At 36.9% G+C, this 21342-nt stretch overlaps 1 protein-coding gene across 5 annotated transcripts; it reads left to right on the forward strand.

The window, feature by feature from the left end:
* The first annotated feature begins 555 nt into the window (after nucleotides 1-555).
* Nucleotides 556-21026, forward strand: LOC18446163 (nucleolar-like protein). 5 transcript variants are annotated; one of them, XR_016042681.1, is made up of 15 exons: nucleotides 556-1101; nucleotides 2748-2882; nucleotides 5033-5174; nucleotides 6567-6643; nucleotides 7590-7649; nucleotides 8541-8747; nucleotides 9843-9971; nucleotides 11279-11872; nucleotides 12237-12429; nucleotides 12584-12777; nucleotides 14457-14567; nucleotides 14657-14793; nucleotides 14915-15193; nucleotides 15821-16141; nucleotides 20736-21026. XR_016042681.1 is itself a non-coding variant. In XM_088849640.1 (15 exons), exons 1-15 carry the CDS (start codon nucleotides 862-864, stop codon nucleotides 20737-20739), a joined length of 2763 nt encoding a protein of 920 aa, XP_088705766.1. In that variant the 5' UTR covers nucleotides 556-861; the 3' UTR covers nucleotides 20740-21026. The 5 variants fall into 5 exon arrangements, 3 of the variants coding, with proteins under 3 accessions (XP_088705766.1, XP_088705767.1, XP_088705768.1); XM_088849640.1 differs by having other exon boundaries at nucleotides 15821-16081; XR_016042682.1 differs by having other exon boundaries at nucleotides 595-1101; nucleotides 6570-6643.
* Nucleotides 21027-21342: the final 316 nt, after the last annotated feature.

Consider the following 21342-nt stretch of genomic DNA (forward strand, 5'->3'; position numbering starts at 1 on the left):
TCAAGATGTACGATATGAAAAAAAATTGGATTTCAAGGTTTGGAAGTAGTAGATTTTGTAACGTATTTTTGGACCGTCAATTTTAAAGATTTTCAAGTTTTTGTATATCTCTCGATTTACACTATTTTTGAAGCTTTAAACCTTATAGATAAAGATGAAAATATATTTTAAAGCTATCAAAAAAGATTTCCAGTATTGAAACTACATTTCTCGATACTATTTGAAAGTAGGCTCTAGTTTGATTGTTTAGAGCATAGGATCTGTGCAAACTGCACCTATAAATACCAGGAATTTACAAAGATATGTGTAACTTTCTCTTCAAAGTCAAATTAAAGTGCTCCATTTTGCATGAGTGAGTAAATATATGTGGCACGACATACAAGCTCATCAAATGAACATGTTTATATAAAAATCTATAAAAAAAAGGTTGTTTCGACCATCAATATAAAAAAGGTTAATATTTCAAGTTTTAAAAATAGTTTAGACCATTTTTTTTTATTTCAAAATTTTTATGTATTTATAGATATTTGAAGTATTTTTGAAGTTCAAAATTTTATAATCGGATATAAAAACAGATTTTTTTAGCTATCCTATGAAGTTTAGACATCAAAATTGTTATAACAAAGCTTTTGGGGGCGCGCCTCATAGGAATTGTTCAAGTTTGAAAGTTTATGTGCACCACGCACACGACTAAAATGGAAAACTCTCTCTCTCTGACTCGGCCAAAACCCTAATCTGGTTCCTCTCGGCGAAGGCCCGAGCCCTCCTTAGTTTCCATGCAGAGCCCTAATTTTTCAGAGTGCCTCATTGCTTTTTCTTTGAAGCCCTAATTTCTATCTGTTTTTCTCCAAAGAAGCTGCGATGGGGAAGAATAATATCTTGACCAAAACCAGCAGCATTGATAACAGTAAGACAAAGAAGACGAATAGTAGGAAACATATTCTCTCTGCTCGACAAGCTGCAGCTATGAAGCAGCAAGCTTCTGTAAAAGTGAGTCCCTTTGAGTCTTTGTGGACTCGAAGCAAGTTCAATATACTTGGAAAGAAAAGGAAGGGAGAAGAACGCAGAATTGGCCAGGCTCGGTCTATTGCTATTGAAAAGGCAAGCTTATTGATAGAAGTTCACATTTTTTCGTCTCCTGTGCTGCTGCCTTTTGATTAGGGTTTCGTTCCTCTATCTATTAATTGGGTCACGCGTTCAGTTGCTGTGTTTGAAGTGTTGAATTCCTTCATTTATGTTTTCTGATCACATATTAATTTTGTGCTTTGTTATTATTACTACTTTGTTTCTTTTCTTTTCTTTTTTTTTTAATGAAATTTTAGTTAAGTGGGTATTACACTTTTTCTCTATTCTCATCAAAGTTGATATTTACTCGTTTTTTTTCTCTCTCTCTCTCTCTCTATCTATATATATATATATATATATATATATATATATATATATATATATATATATATATATATATATATATATATATATATATATATATATATATATATATATCTGTGTGTGATTGCATAAACTGGATTTTGAAAGAAAATATGTTGCTTCATTATTTACTGCTAATTAATTAATTACAGCATAAAGTTTTGTTCTAAATAACGCATTGGTTTTTCTTCCTATTCAGATTCAGATTAGACATTCATTTTATTTCATGGAAATTACTTATCTTATATCTATCAAAAAAGCAAAGAACTTACTCCTTACATTGTTGAAGACCTATGTCTGTGCTTTATTCTTCATTTAGTCCTTATTATCAGAATTTACTGCTTCAAAGACACTACCTTTACAATCGAAGTTGGGTATTTGCTTCTGTTTGGGTTTTTGAATGATTGACCTTATGTATATGAATCAATGATTGAGAACTTGGCTGAGTCCACTCAGACTCGGCTTTTAGATACTTGTACTCAGCTCCTTGCCGAGCCAAGTATTCGGGCCCAACTTGGGCTACTTAATTTTTTTAAAAAGAATAGTAAAAATATGTAAAAATGTGGAATCAATGTATGAAAATTCTATATGCTTACAATGATTTGTGGGTTTTTAAGCTTTTTCGGACTTTTTATTTTGCCTTTGGTTTTTTCTCACTTTTACAATTTTTATGTTATTTTTATCTTCTTTTGATATTTTTATTTTTTTATTTTTGGGGCCCTTTGGGCCCTGTAGTCTACTAAGCCGAGTCTACTCAGACTTGGCTGAGCTACTTGCCTCAGGCCAGGGCCGATTCCGAGGCGAGACGTGAGTGAACATTGGTATAAATGTATTATCTATACTCCTCATTTTTCGTGGTTTATGCTAAATTTGTTGCATAGCCCTCGTATAACAGCCTTTTTGTTCTTTAAATAGGAAGTATGTACAATGTAAATGATAATTGTAAATCATGGTCCTACATATCATCAATGTCCAATGAAATGATGGAGAGAGAGCGCGATTTTGCATGTACGTGATACCAATGTTGGATCCCACTTCCTTTCTATCATTATACATCATTTCTTTGGATGGTGATGACCTAAAGGAGTATGGTTTTCCATATGGCAGTATTTGAATATGCTTTCCTTCATTAAGTTCTTAGGATTCACAATTTTTGTTTGTGTCCATTTATTCCTCATTATTTTTATCAAACATTAGCTATCGAATGTTTGCTCTGACTAGTCCTTGGTATATGGGACTTTCAAAGAGTTGTCTACCAGAGGAAAACGACCTATATGCTTTCTTAGTTTAAACCTCATGTTGGACTTGTAATTGAACAGCGCAAGAAAACTCTGCTAAAGGAGTATAAGCAAAGTGGCAAGTCGTCTATTTTTTTGGATAAGCGTATTGGGGAACGTGATGAAAATCTTGGAGAGTTTGACAAAGCCATCTTACGTTTTCAGCGTGAGCGACAGGTGATAAGTTGAAGCATTTTCTTTATTATTATTTTTCATTCTAGTTGGTCTAAATTTCTGTCATTAGAAAGGAATAAAAACATACACAATAGCTAATTATGCATATAGATTGTAGAAATGATGCATTGTGGCCCCCTATTTTCGTTCATAAAGTATATAAGTGACTGCAGGTTTGAAGTCTGAGATGTTGTTGTTGACACTACATGAAGAGCATGGATTGTTTCAAGTGGATGAAGATAATCCTTTAATAATTATGTGGTTCTGAGTTCTCTCCTTCTGGTTTTTGTTTCATTGATACATTCATCATCAGCATTGTCATTATCATCTGAGCCTTATCCCAACTAATTGGGGTCGACTACACGAATCTTATTCTGCCATCTTGCTCTATGAAGGACCATACCCTCAATCAGACCATAAGTCAACATATCTCTTTTCACTACTTCCATCCATGTCCTTTTGGGCCTTTCCTGTGCTCTTTTAGAGCCTTCCACTTGAACCACATCACTCATCTTAACCGGTGCTCTTCCAGGTCAATGCTACACATGGCCAGACCACCCAAGTCTACTTTTCTTCATTTTATCTTATATTAGAGCTACCCCCAAGCTCCCTTGGATGTATTTATTCCGAATTCTATCATGTTTTGTCTTGCTACTTATCCATGTCAACGTCCCCATCTGAACTTCACTCACTCTATAGATATGTTATTTCTCGACTGCCTAACATTTCATCCCATGAAAAATGGTTGGTCTTACAGCCATCCTATAGAACTTCCTATTCAGTTTCATTGATATGTGATGATCACACAAGAGTTCGGATGCACATCTCCATTTCGTCCACCCAACTCAATTCTATGTGCGACATCTTCTTCCATTGATTCACTCTCATGGATTATTGACCCACGATATAAAAAATAATACCTTTTAGGTATTTCTTGGCTATCAATCTTAATAAATTCCTTGTTTCTATTTCTATTATTACTAACTTGCGTTCCATATATTTTGTTTTAATCCAGTTAATTTTAAAATTTTAGATTCTAAAGCATCTTTCTAAAGTTCTAACTCCGCAATGACGTTGTCTCTTGTCTCATCAATCAAAGCTATGTCATCTGCAAATAACACACATATTGTACCTTAACCTGTAGGTGTCTAGTTAACTCCTCCATAACATAAACAAATGGATATGGGCTCAATGCTGACCCTTGATTTAGGCCTACTATCGCTAAAAACTCACTTGTCTCTCCACTAGTTGTCCTCACACTAGTTAGCACTCTCTCATATATGTCTCTCACTATTTCAATATATCCTCTAGAAACTCCTTTGTTTTTAATACCCACCAAATTAGTTCTCTAAGTATTCTATTTTATACTTTCTCTAAATCAATAAAGATCATGTGGAGGTCTTTTCTCTTCTCCTTAAACTTCTCAATGAATTGCTTAAGTAGGAAAATAGCCTAAATTATTGACCTCCTTAGCATAAAACCAAGCTTGTTTTCTTAGAATACATTTTGATAGCCCTAGCTGGGGAATATCTTATTTGGTAATATATTCAATATTCTTTAGGTCATCTATGTCTGGATATCTAAAATATTTCTGGCTTTTGGATGGTGTAATATTTGGTGGTTAAAATGTCTCAACGTACATGTTTTTATATATGATGTCTTTTATGATTTTATATCTAAAATTCTTACGCAATGTCTAATTAGGCCCAGTTTGGATGGACCGTTAAATGATAGTTCTACTGTTTTTGATATGCTAGTGCTGCAAATCTTCCACCCACGCTTGTTCTTGTGCTTTTTGAACCCTGCTTTTGTGAAAACGCAGCAAATAGTGGCTAAACAAGAATAGCTGCTGAAAAGGAATTTCTTTTGCTTGTATTCTACAATTGTACTAAAACGAATACACCTAAAGGATTGATATAAACTGGACATTAGAATCTTAGCTGTACAGTTAATAATTACTTTCCCTTTGTGGTGTAATTCAATTGATAAAACTGTTGTAAGTTGTAGCTATCTTGATATGTTTTCTTTCTCATGTTGTCTGCTAGATACAATTATAGTGGGAGAGCACATATATCTCGTGCTCCAAATTGACCAATTGAACTCTCTTATGTTTAATTGCTGCTGATCTGTTCTACTTCTCATGTTTATCCTAGACACAATTGAAACGGAAGAGCAGATATAACCTATCTGATGGAGAAGTTGATGATTTGGCAATTCCCCCTACTGGGGCTTTGTCAACACACGATGATTTTGAGGATCAAATTTCAGAGGATGGTGATGAGGATGCAACTGGAGGTATGCTTTATAATTATCCAGCAAATGTTTTAAAGCTCTGCATGATTAAGCTGTTTCTTCATGTGGACTTTTAGCTTCCCATTCTTGAGGATCAGTGATAGTTACTGCTTAGCCCCCTCCAAAGAAAAAAATGAGAGAGATAAAAAGAGGATCTGTGATGATTATGTGTGTAGAGACTAGAGAGTCTTTAGACTGTTGTTCAAAAGCTCGAACTTGGTGGCCAAGTTGATCAATGGCAAAATCAATTCCACTCGCCTAGATCAACAGTTAACATTTTGTTTTTTTTTTTTGGGCAAGTGAGTCAAACAGTTAACTTGGAAAAACTCATAGAACTTGTGTGAAACACAGCTCCTTGTCTAGGACATTCCACAATGTTACCGCACTGGAAGAGGCAATGGGTTTGTCAAATTAAGGAATAAAATTACATAAGCAAAAGTTCTACTTACCCTGAGTTTTTTTATTTATACAATTCACCCATTTGACAGTTTGAGTTGACTCGGGTGAGTTTCTTGACTTGAAAGGAGCTTTTCCACTGGTAGAGACACTGGGTTTTCTTTTTAAATTTCTCTTGCGTTGGCTGGTTGATGCTTCTTTTGTTGGTATTAGTACTTTCATCTGTCACACCCTTTCCACCATTGAAAGGGGTTTAGGTTTGGCCTCTTTGGTTCCTTCTAATCTTGTGGGGCACTTGGAGTCCCCTGACCAAGGGAGTCCACGTAAGCCTCGAGATCATTGCTACTAGGATTCAAGGTGCAGTGTTTCATGGGCCTCAGTGAAGGAGGATCTTTGTGGTCCTAGGGTGCAGGATATGGACTACAACTGGCCATTGATTTTTTATAGAGAGGCTGCCTATTGAAACTGTTGCTTCTTGTGTTTCCCTGTTGCTCCTTGTGTTTCCCTTTCCAATGTCTTCAAGAAACTGAATTTTGACATTAACTCTTCTAGGAAGCTGCTCAGGTGTGGTTGGCATTCCTTTGACAGTTTGGGGTCTTATGAAATGTTTTCCTAGTTCCAACTGGTGTTGTGGCTTGACTGTAATGGGAATGAATTCCTCTTGATGGGGCTTAGAGTGTAGTTTTTAGTAGTTCTTGGGCCTCCCTGCTTATAGAGCATCACTTATCTGAATGTGGATTATGAGCCCACATTAGCAGTGCCCTTTATATCTTTTTCCCTCATATCTTGAGGAGGGCCTGGCAATGTGCTAGTGCTAGAGGATATGAATGGAGCTAGTTGTTGATATATCCATAAAAAACCAATTGAAAACATGCTGTAACTTCTAAAACACTCTATATCCTATTTTTAAAAATCCAAGTATGGTTAGCTACAAGCTTGTGGACCGGTTTTTGGAATCTATGACTTCCTATATTCTTTGATCTTGTGTTTTTGCTACAGAAGATGCAAACATTAGCATTCATCAGAATAATGAACGCACCCCTTTGGAAATGAGTTCCCTGCCGGAAGATGAAAATGTAAGATCGTTTATACCTTCCTCAAGTGGCCAAGTCTTTTTATTTTTCCTTACTCATTGTTTATAGATTCCCAAACCTTTTTATGTGTTATCACCACCAAGAAAGAACACCTTTTATGTGTTAATAGGTGTTTCTGTTCCTTATTTGTTATTAATCGATGTTTGGTTTTTATTCGATGTACTTTTATTAGTGATTGACATTTCCAAAGATAAAGCCTCACACCAATGCTTTATTTCTTTACTTCTTTGATTGCTCTTTTTCTTTTTAATGTGCAGTGCTGATGCTTCAGTTATTTTCTTATTCATTTTGTTTAGCGAAGCATCCATTTTCAATTTTATTCATTTTGATTTTATGCTTGTTGTTTTATGTATTGTGCATTTGGAACTTACTTACTGGAATCTTCTAATAGCGGCTGTGCTCCCTTTTTGTAATCAGTGCTTTGTAGGTGCTTTTTTGGATTGGTCTAAAAATCGTATGTATTAGGAGCTTCTGATAGCCAAGATCTTTGACAGTAAATGATATCATAAAATTATCCTTTTGTTGTCTCCCCATTCCAAGACCTTATTCTGTCCTTCAGCAAATCCCTTGTTGTTTGCTTTCTTTTTTCTTTTTGGATAATCCTTGACTCGAAGTTTATGTACAGTGTATTCTGTAGGAATTCAATGGTATGTTTTTTCTTTTCTTCTGGTGGGGAAATCTCAAATTTGTTCCTTTTGTTTTTTTTGGTGTTACCATCCTCAGATTACTTCCATGGACCTGATTGTATTATTATTGGCAGCAGTTGTGAATTGCTCTCATGAGATGTTAACAAGTTAAAAAATATTTTCAGTATGTTTCAGTTGGTGGTTTAACTTATCTCCGTTTGCAGTCATTCTGTTCATTTTCAACGTGATACAGAAAAGAATTGTCAGATCATCTGACTTTGTGCATTGGATTCATCATGCAGAGGCAGAAAACCAGAAAGGAAGTCATGGAGGAGATAATCTCAAAGAGTAAATTTTACAAGGTAACACATGATACATGATGAGGCATCTTGGTGTCCCTTCAAACTGTTGCATAATGAATTGGCCAATATTTGAAGTTTATTTGTTTGGGGGTTGAGTTAAAATGTCTGTTTGCCTTGAGATCAGATTGAGTAATCCCAGTGCGCACGCCTGTGCATCTGTGTGTGTCCGGGCGCACTTGTGTGTGTGCCTTCAAACTGAATAGCCTAATGTGATCCATTCGAAGGTGCGTTAGTAATGTTCTGAGGCAATGGCTTGCTATTCAGGGCTTTATACACACACACATGATGTATTATGTATGTATGTATGTATGTATGTATGTATGCATGAACATATATAGGGGATAAAACTGAATGTCCTGATGTGATGCCATTTGAAGGTGCCACAGGAAGGTCCTGAGGCAATGGCTTGCCATTCAGGGGTTTACTGGTCAATGAAATAATCAATTACAGATCAGGGAATCTTGACGTTGCAATCAATTTGCAGATACTGTTTTATTTGAAGCTTTATTTAATTTTAATTGTATTTTTAAATTTTTTTTGGTGTCTTCTTTGGCAGTTAGAGGGTTAAATCAATGATGTTCATATCACATAACATTTGGGCTGGTTATTTTGAATGCTTGTTTTTTCCTGCACCAAATCCACCTTCTCTCTCTCTCTCTCTCTCTCTCTCTCTCTCGTTTGCATTGATAATTCTCTATTTGTAATTCAAATGCTTGCTTTTATTTTTATTTTTTTCCTCAGAGGAGCTTTCCATCATCTTCTTTTCTCAACAAGGGGTCTTTTTTAGTATACAATGCAAACATATACGTTGTTTACAAAACCAGTGCGCAATTATGAATTCCTATAGTAAAGGACTGAGTTTTGCTAATGGAATAGTGTTCATCATTTTAGGCTGAGAAAGCGCAGCAGAAAGAAGATGATGAGAATCTGATGGATAAATTAAATACAGACTTTACTTCCTTGGCACAATCAGATGGGTTTCTTTCTTTACTTCAACCAACGAAGATGCAAGCCTTGAAGGCCATTCTGAATAAGAGTAGCTCGAGAGAATTAGGAAAGGAAAAGTTGTCTTCCTGTGCTGCCGAAGTTCCCAAGGAGGTAACGCAACAAATGTGTCGGTGATTTTTACATTTATGACTAATCGTGTGGCATTGTTAGTTGGATATCATTGGTTGAGTTTCATTGCCATATTTTGGATGGTGGTTCCTTCATTATTGTTATGTCTCAAGTAAGGCTTGCAGATTTCTGTTTGGAAGATTGTAATGAATTATCTGAACTCTTTTTTGAGTAGTTAAAGGCTTTCATATTGGTCATGAGATTTGTGAAGCCAAGAATCTGGCTGATGGATTTGCCAAATTTGTTTTTCTGTTCCTTGGGTTGCATGAATCAATGGAAAAACTAATCATTTCCATTGATTTGCACAAACTCCTAATATGTGGTCTTTGGATTGATTTGCTTTACATCTCTTGAACTTCATGCTTTTAGCTGATATTTTCTGATCCTAAGTCTATAACTTAGGAAACTTAGGAAACCCGTTTTTTTTTTAAAAGTAAAAGAATTGTTTACTGCAACCAGATACTTTTCTTCGTAACCTCCTTTGTAGAATATAGACCTGGCTATTTTTCTATTTCTAGCTATGCCCTTTCTGATTGAGAGTTGCTGTGATAAATGTTTTTTGTTATACATCATTTCTGTTGACAGGATATTTTTCTGTCTGTTCAAGGAGACAATGTTCTATCCTGTTCTCTACTTGAGGAACTGTATGCTTTTCATTGTATCCATCACTTACTTTCCTCCGGGAAATGCTTAGTGGTTTTGCAACTGATCTTTATTCATTTTTTGGCTTTGTCAATGCAGTTTCTAGAAAAGAATTGAATTTTGCATCCGCAAGAAAAATAGAAAAGAATTGAATTTACATTGCCACCTAACAAATCTGAAAATATGTTTGGTTTGTGCATGCTTAAGATCTTAAGTTGCCCCACTAAAATTTTCATTGCATGTGTGCAGTGAATGAGGCCTCTTATGCAATGGGATAATCTTCTTATATATAATCTTGTTGATTGGTTTTTCAAAATCTCACTATTAAGCAACTGACATTTGGGATCTAATACTCATCATATGTACGACATTTATCCTTAGAATCCAAATAAATGATTAGAAGCATTCAGGACATCGTGTATTTTCTGGTGTCAGGATGAAGTTGATCCATATGACAAGCTTGTTAAATCGATGGCATTGGATATGCGTGCTCGACCGTCTGATAGGACCAAAACTCCTGAAGAGATAGCTGAAGAAGAGAGACAATGCCTGATATCCCTGGAGGTATATTTATGTTTTTTTTTCCTTAGAGAATCTAGTGTCTTTTCCTAGTCTTAATTTTGATAATTAATGTGCTTTAGGTAAAAGGGAAAATATCTCCTTATCCCCTAACTTTCATATCTCATGAGACCCAAGAATTGAAAATATTACTTATAAGCAAAAGGTCTCTATCTTTTCTATCTTACAACCTTTTGGACACCTTTGACCATAAATTTTTGACCCAAACAAATACTGAAATGACACCCTATTCAAACTCCATCTCTCTCCCTCTAAAACTCCATCTCTCTCTCTAAAACTCCATCTCTCTCTCTTTGCTTCTCGGTGAGTTTACCAACCAAGGGGTTTAGCTTGAGCTCGAACATGAGCACGAGCACACCTTCTTATGTGTGAGAGAGAGATGGAGTTTTAGGGAGAGAGAGAGATGGAGTTTGGATTTTAGAGAGAGATGAAATTTTAGAGAGAGAGATGGAGTTTGAGTTTTAGGGAGAGAGAGATGATGATGTGAGAGAGAGATGGACTTTGGGTTTTATAGGGAGATGGAGTTTTGAGAGAGAGACGATGATGTGAGAGAGATAGAGTTTTAGAGAGAGAGAGATAGAGTCATTTCATAAGTTGTTGAGGTCAATAATACTTGGTGAAAAGGGTTTAGGGGGTTGGAAGATAGAAAAGATGGAGTCCTTTTGTTTACAAGTAATATTTTCAATTCTTGGGTCTAATGAGATATAGAAGTTAAAAATAGGGGATAATAGGATATTTTCCCTAGGTAAAATATAGACCTGAGGGGCCGTCACTTGGTGTGCCAGTACAATGCTCAGGTAGTCAGCGCAACAGCGGGGTTTGAGTCCTGAGAGCGGCCACTTTGTGCATAAAAAGCCAAGGTTTAGGACTGTCTCCATCTCACCCCTCTTGGGACCCTGCACAGGTGGGACCACCACTGGGTTACGGCCGTTATAGACCTGAATTCTCATAAGGAGCAGTGTACTATAATCCTGTGGCCTATGCGAAAACCATAGTCTATTGGGTCTTTTGTTTTACTTTTTTTTTTTTGGGTGTTGTTCGGTGGTGGGAATCGAACTTGAGATGCAGTGTTGCTAAGGTCAAGTGCTAACACTCTAGCCCAAGCCTGATTCCCAGTCTATTGGGTCAATGCGATCTGTTGAAATGATGGAGGGTGATGTAGAGAGTGTGACTCACCAGAGCATTACATGTGCTAATGATTGGTTGTACTCTCTTTCCACTAACATCCACCATTGGGATTACGAGTCATTAAAGCAGGCGTTTTAACTTTTGAACGTTTAAAACTTCTCCAGGAGGCGCGAAAGAAAAGGATGCTTCCGACTGGAGACTCTGACATTGAAGATGATAGTGGTGATGAAGAATTTGATACATCATCTTCAAGGAAGTTGAAATCTATTTCAGGTGATGACCTTGGGGATTCCTTTGAATATGAAGAGGAAACTCCCAAAAGAGGCTGGGTTGATGAGATTCTTGAAGGGAAAGAACATGATGAGAGCGAAAGCGAAGATGAGTCATCTGTATCTGAATCCGAAAGTGACCAGGATGATAGTGATTTGGGGAACACTCAATCTGTGAAGGACTGGGAGCAAAGTGATGATGACAATCTTCACAGTGACAAGGAAGGAGAAGAAACACCTGGGGAAGAAGGTTTCCAAGAAGAGAAAAATGAAACTCATATTAAAATCCAAAGACTAAATGCTGAGAAGAAAAATTCTAATTTGGGTTCTGGTGGGGATCTTCCTTTTGTTATTGATGCTCCAAGTAGTCTCAAAGAATTGAGTTCTTTATTGGAGAATAGACCAGACGATGAAGTAATTGAGGCCATTCGTCGCATTCGAGCATGCAATGCAATCACCTTAGCTGCAGAAAATCGCAAAAAGATGCAGGTATGGCCTTTTAATTTGCTGAATTTTTTTGGTAAAGTATATTATAACCAATAGGACTAAGGTAAAATTGCAGTCCATGGGGTTATCATACTCCCTTGACATGATGGACAGCGATTGTTAGAATGGGACCCATCATTGCATGGCATGACCTCAATGGTGGATTCGTTTTCTCCATCAGTGCCATTAAGAGGGATTGTGATGTTCCAAAGACTGTGGTTTTCCATAGACCATTCGATTATAGCCCATACTCTGCCAGATGGTTTCTCATAATTATGGTGAAGAGTTCTTTCTGTCAATGAAACCAATAAGAATGAATTCTGTGTTTGGGATTGCCCAATATTTGAAATGTTATTGTCCTATGCAGATATTTTATGGTCTGCTACTGCAATATTTTGCTGTCCTTGCAAATAGTAAACCATTGAATTTCAAGAAAATCAATTTGCTGGTCGGACCTTTGATGGAAATGAACTCAGAGACACCATATTTTGCAGCTATCTGTGCTCAGCAACGACTTGTAAAAATGCAAAACCAGCTCTGTGATGATCTCAAGCATACAGGTCCTGTCAATGTCTTCCTCATTATTAACTTTTCTTTGCAAAAATTGGAGTTTATAGATTTTTCTGAAAGTGACTTATGTAGAGATTTCTTGTCTTCTTAATTTTAAATTTTCCTTTTGCTTCTCTATGCTGAAAGACCCAATCCTCCTTGTAGGCAAACATAGTTGGCCATCTTTCAAGACGCTGTGTCTGTTGCGGCTATGGTCCATGATCTATCCATGCTCCGACTTTTCCCATGTTGTCATGACACCAGCATGCTTGTTGATGAGCGAGTATCTTATGCGCTGTCCTGTAACATCAAGCCAAGATATCGTTGTCGGGACCTTCTTATGCTCTATGATACTAGCTGTAAGTTTGTCATATCATATGACTTTTTTTTTGTTGGCTTTGATCGGTGAACACAGACTGGTGATGTGTTCTTGGTTTTCTTGCTTATACTTTTTTTGTCATCTTCATGTCAAATGGTGTACTTGTTGCTGGTGAACAATCTGTCAATGCAGTCTCTGAACCCTTTGTTTTTGGTCTTTGTTTGTTTTTATTGTTTCTTGTAATGTGGAGTAGCATTGTCTTTTTAGTCTATGGAAAGAGCCGCTGGCTTATTCCATTGAACCTATTTGCCCGAGAAAATGAAATCCTGGATTCTAATGGTTGGGCATAGTTTGCAGTGAAAGTACTATACCTCCAAGGGATTTCTGTTACAGTTTCAAAATCAGTTGGGTAATATGCATTCATATAAAGATTTTGACCTTTGGGAAAGTTTTATAATGTTACACAGAATGAATGTTGCTTTCCTTACTTAAGTAGAATCTCTTGTACCTTGCTGTCCCTTGCTTGAGAAATTATAGAAGGCTGTGGTACTCTATAATGGATCACAAGAGAATGCAACAGAACAAGTAGAATGTCCTTAAAAGCCCCTTGAGAAAGTATATAAGGTTGTAGTACCCCATTAATGGATTACAAGGGCATGGAGAAGAATGACTAAAAAGTTCTTATAAGCTGCAAACAATGGATGCATATGTAACACCTAAAGCTGGAACTGATGGATTTGGATCAACTAGGGATGGTTTGTTCTTTAACTAATCATTATGCTCTGGAGTTGATACTTTTTAATAAAGTCTGGGGCCCGTTGAATGGATATGTGATACTTAATTTTGACTTCTTCCCCCAAATAGAGTTAAAATCAACATTAATAAATGCTTTATTCACTTGTGAGCTCATTTTGAAGCATTAAGTGGAGCACTATATCATACTTTCTGAAACAATAAGTTGATCAATAGATTCAATAGATCATAATAATGAAGAAACTAGTGCTTTCTAATAGGATTTTTCTGTGCCATATTTCAAAGAGAAAACTCCATGATATATCTCAACATTTTTGCCTGAGCGTTAGACTAAAATGCCTTGAACTGTTTCTTTGTCGTCAATGTGATGATAGATATTCTATCTAAGCTGTATACTAGATGCAGGTCTGGAGGATTGGCTATGTGTCAGATTTTGTTCCTAAAACATCCTTAAATGAAAGCCTTAGTTCCATAAAGAAAGATATCTTTTTTATGGTATTAATAACCAAAAAAATGTCAAGTTAGACATGTAGTAATATTTTAATAAATATTGTTGAAGTTTAAATATTTAATTTCAAAAATAATCTTTTACACTTATGGACAACATTAATACTTCAATAAATACAACTGAAGTTTAAGCATTTACTTCTTTTTTGAAAACTTACTAGATAGTTTTAATCTTAGCTATTTTACGAATAGCTGAACATCTTTGCACATTTGTATGCTTGTGCATGGCATGGGGTTGAATGCTTATTAGAGAACTAAATCTCACACGTGGATGTGCCATTAACATATATAACTACTGCTGTTTCCTATCCTTTTCTTGTAACTAGAATTATGGATACCATATTATGGAGTGTAAAATAACTGCCCTAATTCAGGTGCTGTAGTCACCCTCTGAGAATGTTGGTGTCATGACAAGCTTTTCTAATGCTTGGCACTCCATATGCTAATTTGTTGCTTCAGGTGGCCAAACAATCACACAAGTTTTTTCCTGAGGCCATCACTTTTCTACGTGCACTGCTAATGTCAGCTGCTGATGACAAGGAAAAGTTGAAACAGCATTCCTGGCTAGAAGTAAGTTCATAAGTTACAGGGTCGGTTTGTGCAAATGAAGTTGCATATATAATTAACTAGTGAATGCCATGTTATTTCTTTTTTTCTAGGGTACCTGTGCAATGGAACTCATGCTGCAGCCTTGGCTTCGTCTCTCTGATCATGTTTGTGATTTACAGCCTTTGAACCTATTTAGGCTAATAGATATGCCTGCTAATGCGCCCTTCTTCAGCTCTGATGGTTACAGGTTAGCCAGTTGATGCATTTTCGTGTTACAATCGTCTTTTAGTTTATCATTTATGAAATGACATTTTTTTGAGTATTTTCTATGTTTCCTTATTGCTCTGGCCATGGCTTTGGTGCTGCAGGGCTGGTATACTTGTATCTGTGACCGAAACTTTGCGAGGCTTCATAAATACTTATGAAGGCCTTATCTCTTTCCCTGAAATATTTTCGTCGGTATCAGCTCTGTTACATGACCTGATTAAACAAGGGTATATGCCAGATTTGGTGGTAAGCAGCATGCAGGAAATTATTCAGCGGATAGAGGAGAAATCCATTGAACATCAGAAGCTACGTCAACCACTGCAAATGAGAAAGCAGAAGCCAGTGCCAATTAAGGAATTTAACCCAAAGTTTGAAGAGAAGTATGTACTATTTTTTGAGCTTTTACCTTTCTGAGTAATAGGAGACACCCTGTAGTCTTTATATGAATACTGAAACTTATGCATCATGTGGGAAAAGGAATGGCTGGCAATGTGATGCTCCACGTGGCTAGCATGGGAATGAATTATGCCTACCCTTTCCTATTTACATTTGAAGAAATGTTGACATCTGAAGATTTTGTTTTGCTGCTTCCCTAGTTTCACAGAAAAATTTCTTCTACAGAATGACAATATATCTAATATACTATGACTTTGCAAGCAGGATTTGATTATTTTCGAAATTACCTGCAGTTATGTTGTGACTTTTCTATCAAAATACAGCATAGCATTTATCTCACAGAAGTACCTTTTCAGTATGACAAAATTTTCAGCCATTTAATGTCTGTACTTATAGTTGTGCTTGTTACTCCTTTTTTACAGGACCTTACAAATTTTATTTTGTTTCTTGCTAACTTTAGGGTACTTAGCTATTGATTGAATCATAACCAAACTATTTATTTCTATTCAAAACCCACCTATTAATTTTTAATAAAACCTGCTCTCTTCTTTTAATCAAAATTCGGCTCTTTTGCTTTTTCTTCATAAAAAACTGGTTCTTTTGTTCTGCAGCTTTGTGAAAGGCAGGGATTATGACCCAGATCGCGAGCGAGCCGAGAGAAGGAAACTGGAGCGACAGATGAAGAGGGAGACCAAAGGGGCAGCCCGTGAGCTCCGTAAAGACAATTACTTCTTGTTTGAAGTGAAGGCAAAGGAGAAGGCTTTAGAGGAAGAGGAGAGAGCCGAGAAATATGGAAAGGCTATGGCTTTCCTCCAAGAACAAGAGCACGCTTTCAAGTCTGGGCAGCTTGGAAAGGGCAGAAAGAGAAGGAGGTGAGGCCTGCCTTGACATTCTCTGGGCACCATTCAGTCAATTAAAACAGTTTAGCCCTGGTACACTTTTAGGTTTTGTGTGTGACCTTTCCTATATTTTCTACTTTAATTTCTTTCATGTGATTCTTGATTTTGCCTGGGTACAAGAATACCCATTGCATGTGGCAGTTTTGGTGTTTTTTTTGGGTTATATGCATTTTTTATTCATGCTTTTATTTTATACAAAATTTGGACCTAAAACATGATCCTGGACATCCCTTGCCCCTTTTTGAACCTAGGCTGCCCAGATCCCTAGGCGCCCGCATAGGCACTGGGGTGACCTAATCCCCTCTGGCTGCCTAGGGGCGTCTTGGCGGTTTTTGAGACACTGGTATAAGATTATAAGGTCTCTGATTAGATAAAAACTGATATTCTGAATGTTCCCTCTTATGTAAGGAATTTGCCACCGGGTTGATTCCCTCTGCATGTTTGTGAATGAACTTGGTAACCTCTTGTGCAAAGGGAATCAGACAAGGGAATCCTGGTTGGATTCCTGCCATATGTGTGAACGAACTTGGTACCCCTTCTAAGCTATCAAAGATCTTCGCAAATATATGACATCATCATCATCATCATCATCTTCCTCAAATATAGGATTCCTGTTTCAGCAATCCGCTCTTAAGGGCTATACCCTCAGTTAGGCCATAAATCATCATCTACTTTCATCTATATCCTTTTGGGCCTTCTCCTTTGTCATTTTAGAGCCTTCCACTTGAACCAAATCGCTCCTCCTAACCGATGTACTGTTCTAGGTCGACGTTGCACATGGTTAGACCACAAACCATAGCTCATCAACTACGTCCCGCTAGTTAGGCCAAGGGCCAAAGCATCAAGGGTGAGAGGTTCATATGCGTTGACTGTCACCGAGATCAGAAGTCAGGAGGAGGGATCATCGGGGAAGTACTTTCGGACACATCGTTGAGTTACTTTTCCTCATCCTATCGCCTGTTGGGGCCACCCTTAAGTTCCCTTGGATGTACTTATTTCGATTTCTATCATTTATTGTCTTACTACTCATCCATCTCAACATCCTTACATCTCAACTACACATATTCTATTATGTTGTTTTTTGACTGCCCAACATTCTGTTCCATAAATGATTACTTTTACAGGCATCCTATAGAACTTTTCCCTTTAGTTTCATTGGTATATAACAATCACATAAGATTCTAGAAGGACATCTTCACTTGGCCCGCCCAACTTTATTTCTCTACCCGATATCTTCCTCAATTGCTCCATTCTCATGGATGATCGATTGAATATATCGAAAATAATATCTTTTAGGAACTTTTTTGCGATCAATCTTAACTAATTCCTCGTTTCTACTCCTATTATTACTGAACTTGCATTTTATGTTAGTCTGGCTAATTTTAAAACCTTTAGATTCTACATTCATCCAATGTGCTAACTCTGTGTTGATGCCGTCTCTTGTATCGTCAATCAAAGCTATGTCATATGTAAACAACATACACCAAGGTACCTTATCCTATAGATGCCTACTTAACTTGTCCATAACCAAAAGGGCCATGGGTTTTCTAGAGGCATATTGAATCATGTCATCAGAATTACCCTTAACGTGTAGAGAGGCCCAAACTCTATTGTATAATCAAACTCCTTTAGAAGATCTAGGGCTTCTACTTTGTTGCATTGAAGATACCTGCTGGTCTGGAATATGATTGAGTAATTGTACATTGTTGTCTCGAAAGGCAACCCCAAAACCAGAGGGGTCAGGGGTTCGAAGTGAATTTCCATAAAATTGTAGAACCCATATGGGAGGCTTGCAGGTGGCACTTGGAGCTTCAATCTTTGTTACCAGCCAATTTGTAAGAGAATCTAAACACATCCCCTATTGATGGTGTTAGTTTTTATCTTTTTTATCAAGGATTGCAAGGAGGATACTGGGTCTGAAATACATGTCTATTACATTCTTAACTACAATTCCTAATATGCCACAGCACTTTTCCATGGCGAGGGAGAGGTAATGTGAACAAGTACTGGAATAGGTTTTCATTTGAATCAGGCGAAACCCATGGACATTTAACAAGGCTATGAAATCGGTACTTTTTGAGTAAACTCAGAAGAGGAATAGATGCTGTAGAGATTTAGCATCTTTGTTGCAAGGGATACATCTGTTCAAATCAATGAACCTGGTGCTGAAGTTGATCAATGCTGACCACCTTATCACAGACATAGTTGCTGGAACCTTGTAGGAAAGGTCACGAACCCGCTTCGGACCTCGATCCTGCGATCCCTATATTGTGATCCTTGTTCCTAGCAGGTTTGAACCACAGTTCTCAAGTGTATGATGCAGTGCATATGATGTTTTCTCTATTCGGCACTGATTCATAAACACTGGTTCAGGTTTGTGCCCAATGGTACTGTGAATCCATGCATCATTGTCGATCCCTTAAAACATACTATTGCGATTCTTTCCTCATGGAATCGCACTTCCCTGTGACAAGGATCGTGCTCCCTTGATATAGGATAATACGGACGACGATTCCAGTCACAAGGAGCTTCCAACAATTCACGGTTCTGTGGACCCGAGCCAGCTTCCGCTCCCAAGAACGCACCCGCACCTGACAACTATGATCACAGATAACTAGCCAACCAAATCCCTCAACACTTGGGGGAGAAGGACTTCTCATGCTTTGCTTGACAATTTAGTGGCTGATGTCTGACTTGCTTACACCATATAAAGATTTTACAATGAACCCACCCAAGGGACTTGCTGCCTTGATCCTTAGATTGTCACCCTGTGTACACATGTATATTTCTTTAACCATAGTCATGAGGAGAATTAAAAGTTTTTCTTGTGATCATTCCCCCAGCTGCTTTTAGACCTTGCGATCAGTCCATCCTTCATGGTTGCTAAGGAAAAAGAGTTGCTGGAATTGATTAGCTAAAGCTGTGACCCCAATCCAAAACTACGCTTCCCCAACCCAAACATCCATCCAAATCCTAATTTTGTTTACGCTCTGCAGAGGTTGATGATCTTCCTAAAGCACCCACATCCCCATGTTCGGGCCAGCTCTGTGGGCATGGCTGCATGGGATTCTTCCTGCATATGCATTGTGCCAAAGGGTGCATCCACTTCGATGCAGCCGCATAATGTGTTATGCGGCCACTTTTGATAACTATGTAAACAACTCAGTGGATGGCATGCCAGTTCCTAGGAGCTTTGCTGTGTGATTTTGCTTCGTCTGCCATTTTTTAAATGCATGTGCCTGCACTACACATCACAGAATAAAAGGGAGTTGAATGTGGATGGGTGAGCACCATTTAAATTTGTCTGTTGGTCTATGTTAAGCGAAATCAGTGGTTTTTATGGTTATTATGCCAATAACTTGATATCTTCTAACTTCCAAAAAAAAAACAAAAACAAAAAATTTGATACCTTGTTATTCCTAAAAGGGAAATTAACACAAAAATACCTTTTATTTTAAAAATTTAAATATATTTTATTAAACCTTTATTTGGGTATCCATACTTCTCAACACAACGTACTTGGAAAAGATTAACAACATAATTGAGTTTAATAAATGACCCCAAATAGTTGGGAAAAGGCTATGATGATGATGAATTGAGTTTAATAACAATGACCAAATCATCCCTGAAAAATTCAAAATTTTAGTGTTGTTTTGATCTTTTTTGTAAACAATATTTTTTGGTCATCATCGTCAAGATATTGTAGGTTTAGGATTCATGATAAGTTTTGGCAAATTTTTAAATTGGCTGTCTACCTAACACAACCCAGCCCTTTTACCTGGGCATGGGACAGGTTAATGGAAAGTTTAAGGTCCTTACTTGGTCATCAGAGGGTTTAAGGGAAAGTTTAAGGTCGTCATCCTTCTTAGAATATTTAAAATATTTTTTGGTATTTTTTTAATAAATGTGAGATGGTGAGAACTGTCAACTGCCCAAGTTTCAACTCAATCCGATGTATAGAAAAGAAAAGAAAATTTAAATACAATGCACACTCTCAAAATTGGGACTTGAGCATAAAATATAAAATATACATGACTATTTTTTAATTTTGATAATAAAATAGGACTTTTCTCATAAATTTTAAGTGATTTGACTGGTACGTAGGAATCTTGGGCTTCTAGTTTGAAAAAGGGTTTTAAATGATTGGTTCTTCTAAGGATACTATTGTTTTGGATAAGTTGCTCAGCTTTTCTAAATTTGATTGTTTCCAACAATGGTAAGAAATGAACTTTTAGAAATACGTATTTTTTGAGCATTTTGGAGATACTGTACTGTTTTTTGGAGCAACTGATAATGTTGGGCTTACCGGTAGAATTTCATTTCCTTCCTCCTTTAATTATCAACCTTGCCACTGCACACTGTTTTTTTTTGTTTGAAACATTGTTTAGCATGTTGCTTTTCCTGTTCATTTTGAATGGATAGCTATTGCTAATTTGGATGCTGCTTGGGTCTTGTGAATTTCCTACTTTGGGGCTTTAACTTTCGACCAGACTAAATACCACTTGAGCAAATTGTGATGATAATTTACAGTTAACAAAGACCGGTAAATTAATAATCATTATATATCAATTTTTTGAAAATGTTTTCATTCAGAATATTTTTGTGGTTTTCCCCTTTTTTCTTGCAGATGATGTAAAGGAAAGATACATGAGAGAGGGTTTCTGTCCTGGAGCTCAGATGTGAAGGAGCTTCTTGTCTCAACTCTTTGGGTTATGGCTTTTCATACTCAAATGAGGTGAGGTTTTTGACATGAGGATTAGAATCCATGATGAGGACAAATAGATATTTCTGTTGGCAATTTTTTTTCTTTTTTGTTTCTTCTTCGCTTCTGAAATTCTCCAATTTTGACCTTCACATGTATAAAATGTAATTTTGTAGTGATGTATCATCTTCTATTATTATGTATGGTTTCAGATGAGATGAATATCTGTTACTATTTTGTTTAATTTTATGTCTATTTTTTTGAATTGTAATGCTTGGATAAAGAGGAATTTGGTCATCATTTATAGGGCTCTGGTGCACCAACAAATTATAAAGGGAAGAAAATATTGAAATATTCAGTAGTCTTCAATTGGAAAAATCAACCGGGCATCACTGGTTTATGGTATATTCAACCTCCCCTTACTTTGCTGCATAAGCTTGTGGCACAGGCTGGCTGAAAGGTCTTGTTCACAGTGAGAAACATGATCATGTCTTAGAAACTAGGGGGATGTGCTCATAAGGTGTTTTAGTCG

Source organism: Amborella trichopoda, chromosome 10 (genome assembly GCF_054954075.1).
Source record: "Amborella trichopoda isolate Santa Cruz 75 chromosome 10, AtrichopodaSantaCruz75HAP2 v2.0, whole genome shotgun sequence".
NCBI lineage: Eukaryota > Viridiplantae > Streptophyta > Magnoliopsida > Amborellales > Amborellaceae > Amborella > Amborella trichopoda.